We start from the raw sequence: 9067 nt of genomic DNA on the forward strand, positions 1-9067 counted from the left end.
GATGTGGCAAGGCCAACAACACTTACTGGGAAAGAATTAAAGAAAAATATTGTTCTACCTTAAATTTTACCCCTTGTAAACATATACAAACCCAAATTAGGATTGAAGGAGAAAGTTAGAGAGAGATCTAGAAATGTGAGGGTAAAAGGATCTTTTTCTCTATTTCTTTCGCTGTATTGTGTTGTTGGCACTTGCCACATCATCAACTTCCATTAAAGTTGGTGAAAATGTCTCATAAAGCAAACCACAAAGAAGGTATGTGTTACAAAATAAACCACTACGCAGTTTCATATTTTAGGGGTACATTAGAGAGGTAGTACTTCAAATTTACCCCTTTAATTTTTAGGGCCAGGGTAGCTCCGCCCTTTTATAATCACGGGCAATGTTAACAGTCAAAGATCTCCAGAAAATGCCAGATTAACAATGTATAGGAGTACAAAAGTCAATTGTATAAACATTAACATTAAAGCGGCCCAGACAACTAGAATAGGACTTTGCAGTGAACAAACAAATTTTGATTAGGCTATACTGTGGATATATACACTATTGCTTGCCACTAACTATATGAAACAAGCATATCGACACCAATTTTTTCCCCAAAGTAATATCCTCATTGAAGCCTAAAGAAAGCCATGAGAGGATCATAGACAACTTGTATAGCATTTTGTCCCATAACATAGTCTGCATGAGCATAATCATCTCTGTACTGAATAACAAGCTTATCTCCATCATGATCTTTAAGGTTGTCCAACAAGAGCTTCACATCTTTGACATCAGCTAGAGCATCAGCCCCTCCGTAGCTTAGGAAGAAAGGAAGGTCATTTGGAATGCTTGTCATGTTGTACACAGGTGGAGTGGGCTGCCCATAGTGTTTTATGTTCTCAACCTCATCATTATAATCATACATTGCTATACTTCCTTCCCTAATCACTGTCCAAAAAAGCCCGACTTGATTCAGAAACAATATGATAAGAAAAGTATTGCCTAGAAATATGCAGCTACATATTGGACTACTAAGTTCCATAGTTGGAAGGAATATTACATATACTTAATATAGATGCGGCCAGTCTATACTTAATCATCTATGAGAATTCTAATTTTAGAGCAGTATAACTTGGCCTGTCAAGACACCCATGCTATATATAGAAGCGCTTACTCTGAGCCAGATGGATCATGTTCTTTGTAGATGTTGACTGAGGCTCGTGGTCTAGAAAAACATCTACTATGGAAGACTTCAAGCAGCAGTTTTGGCCTATATATAGTAACAAGTAATAACTTCTTTTAAGTCACTAATAGAAGATAGCCTTTCAAGGTGTAAGTGCTAATTAACAACTTATGTGCACATATACTACCAGTGAAAGCAGTTAACAAGTTGGTGCAGTCAACTCCTGGCTTGTTGCAAATATCCTTAAGAAGTTTAATCACAGCCGCACTGTTCAATGAGGGAAAGATATGCTAAAACATAATAAAAAGCTTCTAAAGTACATATGTAATAACAGCAATAAAAATAAAATTCCTATCCTTGTTGTATTAGTGGTGAAGAAAAGGACGGAAACAAGGGTTGCCTGCTTACCCTCTTGGATTAAATTCATCGATACCCAACCAGTATAATGCCTGTTATAAGAAACAAATATATTTTCATAGAGTTCCAGTCAATGGGATAGTGTAAATAAGGTAGCATTAGCATTACCTCCGCAAGAAAATTGTCAGCAGCATTTTTTGCAAGTGGTGAGGCAATCTGACCCATATAAGCAATTGGGCAAAGTAAGGCTGTTGATCTCAGCACGTTCAACAGCTGGTGTTTCGAAAATGCAGCCAGAGCAATCAAAGTTCCCTGCAAAGTATAATTTCAAAATTTTCCCTGTAGGTCGGTGGATTCCCAGAACAAAATGGAGTCATAGGATGTATGCAACTCACCAGTGAATGCCCAACATAGTGCAGTTTCTGTCCTGCTTTATTATGCACATACTGGAATGTGGCTGGAAGATCATAAGCTACCAATTCATCCCATGACCAATCCCAATAAGCCTGAATAACATATCAATTCTTATATAGTGAATGTGAAAACAAAATGGCAATAAAGAATAACATGTAGGAAAAAGAGAACTAACTTGCTCATTGGGACTGAGTGACGTGTGCCCACGGCTATATTTGCTTCCACGTGTGTTAGCAAGCCACACATCGAATCCATTATCAACCAAGAGGAAAGCCAAAGATTGGTCTGGAGGTAATAGCAGCCATGTTATCCCATCCTGCCACCATAACACAACTTGTTATAATAGACAAGAATATATTCTATGAATCATGAGAAAGCCAATCATTCATGGAACAAATAACCAACCATCAAGAGGCCATGCTGTAACAAAACGGGCGGCCTCTTTCCCGCAGTCTTTCCTGACCTCCCCGCTGGAATTCTCTGCATACTAAGTATATAACCATCTTGTGTTGTTACCTGAAACAATTTAAAATTCAAATTACACTGTCAATAAATGGCGGCTATAAATTTCAACACTTGGAAGAGCAAACAGTAATGTATGCAGCCATATCACCTTATGTTCTTCGCAAACATAGCCTTTTGTCTCCACCATTGATGTACAAATACCATCATTAGGCACTGGTGCCAATGCAGACATGCCATCCTGACCTTTGACTGAAATCAACTTTGTTCTACTACCAACTGCCGACCCACAAAACAGAATAACTAAAATTATTGAAGTTATAGTATTGGCCATCTTCATATGTAATGTTCGAATGTTTCCTAGTACAACCACCTTCATGGTCCTGGCAATTTTTATAGTTGCATAGAACCAGAAAAAAACAAAATTCAGTATTCACATGAGGAGTATACCTCTTTTGTCAACAGATTGCACAAGTGGTTTCAACAAGGCATCTGCATGGGGCCTACCCTGTTCCTATTATCAACCCATTAAACTATAAACAAACTTTAGATTTCGTCGCTGCCACGATTCTATATTCTAACATGAAGTACCTACAGCTAGCTTTTTCTTGTAGCGATCAGACTAGGCAAAAACATGTGCATTTCAGATAATAGTATTCTTTTTTACAGTTGCCTTTCGTCTCATGAGTGAGACATGAAATTACATACTTCCAACTTCTTTTCATACGTGACAAAGAGAAGAGTCTTTGAAATACGCCATAGTAATGAAATGATTTAGAGTAGCATATATGGCAGACCTTACAAAGGCTTTGTTTCCAACGGACTTCGTCATTGAGAAAAATAAATAAATAAAGTTCATATGAAAATTTTAACCACAAGCCCTGATTCATCTTCATTTATCATGAAGGAATAATCAACATCTATGTTAAAAAAGGTCTCAAATTTTATTCTTGCAACTAATTGTCTGTTTGGCATGATTAATTTTGTCAGCTTATTTTTGCTATTATTTATGAGTCTCACTGCACTTTTTGGTATTATTCATGAATCTCACTGTACTATTTCAGCTAACTTTTACCTTTATCTACAGTACTTTCAGTAAAAAATTTTCAGTTTCAGCAAAATAAAAGGATCTCAAATAGACCCTAAGTCGACAATATGCTGCATGCAATATTATCATTAGCTGTATCAATTGTTCTTCACAGCTCACAGAACTTCTTAGTTTCTAGTGTTTATACCGTACCAGCCTTTTGTGTCCAAGCAACATATGCTATAAAAGGAACAAGGGATCCCAGTATTGCGTTGACTTTCATTAATTAAATTAAGAGATTTTAAGACCATATATTCCTCATCTCTCTCGTTGCAGACTGAAAAGGTTGAATAAATCAACCCAAAAAGCCATAGAAATGGAAGTGTATTTCAACCACTTTCAGAGAACAAAGGTTTCCAGAAAACCAACAAAAGATCCCAACTCACAAGCAGACCAAAAAAAAAACGATAACATAACCTTGTATTGTTAGCATATGAGAGGAAAAGAAGTCGAAGAAACTAATAAATTATATTCCCACAAATATATTCCAGTACAAAAAATAACCTTTAATGGGTATCAAAGCATATCAGTAAAATCTTTTTCCTGATGGGAGTCACCAGAAAAAACTAAAGTCACTCCTTTTATATTGAAAACAACTACAAATGATAGTTACTCCAAAATTAAGGGTTAGGAGCATCCTTAAGCATCTTTTCAGAAGTTCTGGCAGCATTTTCTGGCACTTTGGATCTTGTTATTCGTCTTCTAAGGAATTGGAATTTCCACCCTCTAGGTTTTATCGGCCCAAGCAATTGCCAACCTCTAGGATTTATCTGCCAACCTCTAGGATTTTTCTGTCCTAGCAACTTCATCTGCTCCTTTCTGAAATTCCTATTTGCATACCACTTTCCACCTCTCCAGCCCAAGCCATACCTGCAGTTTAGAAAAAAGGTGGACATGTGATAAACTAATAGAGCCCTTCAAACTGTTAAAGTAGAGTTCTATTTCAGTTTAAGAGTGAAGAAGAAAATAACAAAAATAAAAATCATGAAAACAACAAATTACCTGTAACTTAAAAAGAATGTCACAAGCATAGTGCTGTTCTCATGATCTGTTTTAACAACCCCTGAGCTTTTCCATTCTTTTCTCTTAAACTAGTGCTTTTCTAAATGCAAAGTACAATCAACTCAATTAGAATCTCACAGACTGAATTTCCAGAAATAGAACATGAATCCAATAATCCTACTTGGCAATCTCCCATTAAGGGGTGAGGCAAAGAAGCATGATGAAATACATGCTTATTTTTTTAAAGTTGACTTAAAAAAACAAATAATTGTTACGTGTTGGTGTCAACTAGATATTATCCTTTTGGGCCAGTAATCTCTATCTAAAATCACATCCTTAACTGAAGCTTTCCTAACATGTCCATTCTCTTCACCTCATCCCTTCTACTTGCGTGTTTCCTCCCATCAGATAACTGTTTTCTGCTTGTACTAAGTACATTTATAGTCATTCCAAATAGAAAATCTGTCACATGACTTTCTCTCATCCTGTCTACAACTAATGATGCAATTGACTCAAAACTGACAAATAATTTCAATTCCTTCTTTGCAATTGTCACTTGCTCATCTTATATCTTTATTACATGCTCATTATGTCAACATGTTATCCAAACAACAACATTCTATCAGTTGTGTTCAGAAAAGGAGTTCCTCTTGAACCAACATCGCCCCTTGCATGTCCTGTACCTGCTTTTGCTGGTCTTACAAGTTGATTCTCATTTTCAACTCCTCCACAGAGGTATGTCATTTCAACTTCATCCTACTGTTAAGCAAAACCAAGGAACCTTTCCAACAACAAATAAAGGATAGTAGTTTGTGGCTGCAGTCTTTAGGACTGTATAGTCTGTACCAACAAAATCCATATGGCAAACTCAAAGTCTCTTTAACATGCTCAATCTTCAAACTGTGCATTAAGTCAAGCAAACACATCCAATAAGTGACTTCTTTTTCTTTTCCTTTTTTATAAGTCATCTATAAGGGACTTCTACTACACATAACAATTAATTTGATTAAAGAACCATTTTAGCTCACATTCATATCCCTGCGTATAAATCTCGCCTTGAAAAATGAACATATCAGTCCAACAAACTAGACCACCAAACAACGAAGAAACCAGTTTTATGCTCTCATTATATACTGTAATCAATCCCTATTGGTGATTTTTGTGATTCACCATACCGATGCATCTAAAAAGCACCTACAAATTGCACTAGGTGCCAAAATAGTGCAGGTCAGTAGTTCAAAACTCCCATTCCCCCTTCCCCTTGGTGTCAAAACTTTTTAAAAACATAAAGTACCATCTGAAATGAGAACTGTACAACCATCTGAAATGAGAACTGTACAACCCCTGATACCACGTAAGTAACAGCCCATTTAAAGGCCTGTAAGATTCTAGGGAAATCTGGTTCTAGGGCTCAAGCATAATTTGGGATGTTTCAGATGATGGAGAGCACTATTGGGACCTTGCTTAGTCATTCTAAAGTTGAATCGAGTCTTATTTTATTGTTTATTTTCGGCTGGATCAGTTTTAATTAAATTCTACTAGAATAACGGAAATCTGGTAATTTCTAGAAATCTAATATGGGTCCTTCGCTGTACCAAAGCCCCATGAGTCTTATTTTATGATTTGAGTCCTTTTCCTATTTGGTTTAGAAGTTACTAAGTCCTTTTTTTTGTTATTAATAATCCTACTCATTCTAGGAATAGGTTATTGGGAGTCCTAGTCCTTATAGGAAATTATTTAACAATAGCCTATATAAAGGCTTTATTGTACTCAATAATATTCATAGTGAGAGTGGTTCTAATAAAATTCCAGCAGCTTATTTCAAGCTTTGAGGGTGTGATTACCTTCTCTTACCTGAGTGTGATTGCTTAGGAAGACCTAGGTGTGATTGCCTAGTATTTTATTTATATTGTTTTCAGTTTTATCCCTGTTTCAGCCCCAAACAGCCATCAAGATTCAATCTTTTCTAACTTAAAACTTTTAAACATCAATCCTTCTTCAAGAACCCTTCAAGAACTCATCACGAAATCTATTGTAGTCTTGCATCCTGAAAAATCCTACATTACCCCCTTGACCCCTTTATAGATTTATGTATCTTCCGAATTTTATTTTGACCATAAAAAATCATTTATCCCTTTGTTCTACATAACAATACTACTAAAGTAAAAACTAATAATAAATAGAACCATGAATAACTATAGAGATAAATTTTATATTTCAAGAAAATCAAGTGATAGCCTTTATTTTTGGAGTTAACATTTGGGAACAAACCCAATAATTAAAGTGGTTCCAGCAGTGGCAAAACAAGTAGGAGCACTGATACTTCCCGAGCCAGCAATCTCTCTAAGTTCTGAATGTTCGAGATTATTACTGTTTCTCATCTGCCATAAAACAACAAAAAAATAAATTCAGATGTAACATAAAACACAAATAAAAAGGAGGGGAGGGGCAGAGATACTAGTATGAACAGTTTTCCTAACCCCTGATATCAAAGAATTCCAACATGCAATAAAGACAGTCCAGATGAGGGGAAAAGAATATGTTCACATTAAGGCATATGACAATTGACACCATCAAATTATTTTAGTTTCTTAATAAAGGAAAGGAATAAGAATAAAAACACACATAATGGTAATACAATGGCCAGTTTGCTTGTGCAAGCATAGCTAGATCAGATTAAACTAGTAGAAAGTTCTTTTTTTTTTTTTTTTTTTTTGGTGGGCAGAGAAAGGAGAAGGTATTTTTTGCACCGGACATATGCATCATCTCTCTCACATGTGAGCCCCATAACTGGTGTGAAAGAGATGATGCATATGCCCAGAGCATGAGATACTTGTTGCGGGGAAAAAAAAGGGGGGGGGGGTGGTGGTTGGGTGTTGCGGCTTAAGAAATTTTACTCTGGAACTATGTTTTCTCATTTAATAGAATGAAGTACAATCCATAAGCAAAGAACAAAAATGAGTCAAAACTATCTACTATTATGCAACATTTACTCACAGCTTTTTCGATTGTTTCAAGCCTTTGATCAATTCTTGTTTCATGATAGTAACGTAAAGAATATCCTGCACCATCAGATAGTGCTATTGATTAGACATCCTTCTAAAGACTATGGAAGGAAACACAATTAATGAAGCTGAATGATAACATTTGCAACTAACACTGACAATTGCACTCACAATTTTATATGTTTTCATGATACTAGAATTAGAATGTATCAATTTTTCCTCCTTTTTTCAGTTAATGATTCTCTCTTTCCCATGCTATAGCAGCCACCCACTGGAATTGATACGAGTATAAGACATCCAAAAGTTATCAAATTGGGAAAAATATACATGCTGAGTTCAAAAAGTGAGATATAAGCATCTTATTTATGTCATCATTCCTCCCCAAGAACAACCAATTAAGTGTTGAACTTCAACTATTATCTTGGATTTGGCTCACAATGGCACCTGGATGCATTGAAGAATATGTAACTTCATAAGCATTTGATTTTGCTCGAATTTGCTTAAGTTGACTGAATCAAGGGATTGGCTTTTCCAATAATTAGTAGAATAGTATACCAATTTTTCAATTATGACTAAATCAATGTACAGAAAAGCCAGCCACGCTATTATGGTTTGCAAAATACATATCAGTGGCACTTTATTTGATTTGTTACTAAAGTTTAACGAACCACTAACAAACACCCTATATCATTTTCATGATCATAAAGCAAGATGGATCTTGAAAGGAAATAATAATAATAATAATAATAATAATTGAAGAGGAATAAACATGAATTTAAGCATAACTCACCAATCCATGCTGTAGCAACTGATGCTAGGGAAGTTCCAACAGTAAATACCACCTTGTTCCTCTCAAATGTATCCTAAAACACCAAAATCCAACAACAAAAATGAGATTTAAAAATTAAAATATATATATAATTTAAAAAAATTAAAATTAAAAACACACAAAAAAACCCCTAGAAGACACTGACGAAAACCAAAAAATCACAATCAAACAAAACCCATAAAAAATAATTGACACCCATTAACTCAGACTCAAAGTAGAACCCAGAAAGGAAAAAAAAAACACAAACACACACACCTTTGTTGAAAAAAACGCGTCTTGCACAGCAGCCCATGTATTCGAAGCCTTCCTTTTCAACCGGGGCGTTGAAACTAGATTGCCCCATATTGAGCTCCCTGAGCTCCTCAATCGCTGCATGGTGGATTCTAATCAAGACATACTTGGGAGTTTCCGGGTACAAGCAAAATATTCCAGGTAACCAACCAAACACGAAGTTTCTGGGAGGCCCAAACCCAAAATAAACGCTTCTTTGTGCTTTCTTTCCTTTTTCCCCTCTGTCCCACACTGTCACTCGTGATGTACCTTCAGCATCAGCTTATTTATTTATTTCTAAAAAAAAAAGCTTTTTTTTTTTTTTTAAGGTTTGCTAAAAATATATTTGAATTTTGAAAAAAAAAAATGAGAAAAAAATTAAATAAAATTTTAGAAACTGTATATAAAAAGAATAACTAAAAGCTGAACAAACAAATCTTAGGCCAAACATGCATGCGATTATTAAGGTTTGACTT

At 35.4% G+C, this 9067-nt stretch overlaps 1 protein-coding gene across 2 annotated transcripts; it reads right to left on the bottom strand.

The window, feature by feature from the left end:
* Positions 1-320: 320 nt before the first annotated feature.
* LOC126695260 (triacylglycerol lipase 2-like) lies at positions 321-8862 on the bottom strand. 2 transcript variants are annotated; one of them, XM_050391936.1, is made up of 13 exons: positions 8577-8862; positions 8283-8355; positions 7485-7549; positions 6759-6868; positions 4227-4355; positions 2342-2456; positions 2112-2252; positions 1918-2028; positions 1691-1834; positions 1574-1614; positions 1353-1432; positions 1157-1252; positions 321-930 (listed from the first exon to the last, which is right to left on the bottom strand). In XM_050391936.1, exons 1-13 carry the CDS (start codon positions 8694-8696, stop codon positions 611-613), a joined length of 1545 nt encoding a protein of 514 aa, XP_050247893.1. In that variant the 5' UTR covers positions 8697-8862; the 3' UTR covers positions 321-610. The 2 variants fall into 2 exon arrangements, with proteins under 2 accessions (XP_050247893.1, XP_050247892.1); XM_050391935.1 differs by lacking the exons at positions 4227-4355; positions 6759-6868; positions 7485-7549; positions 8283-8355; positions 8577-8862 and adding an exon at positions 2550-3212 and having other exon boundaries at positions 2342-2452.
* Between the last annotated feature and the right edge of the window lie 205 nt (positions 8863-9067).

This window comes from Quercus robur, chromosome 8, assembly GCF_932294415.1.
Source record: "Quercus robur chromosome 8, dhQueRobu3.1, whole genome shotgun sequence".
NCBI classification, from domain to species: Eukaryota; Viridiplantae; Streptophyta; class Magnoliopsida; order Fagales; family Fagaceae; genus Quercus; species Quercus robur.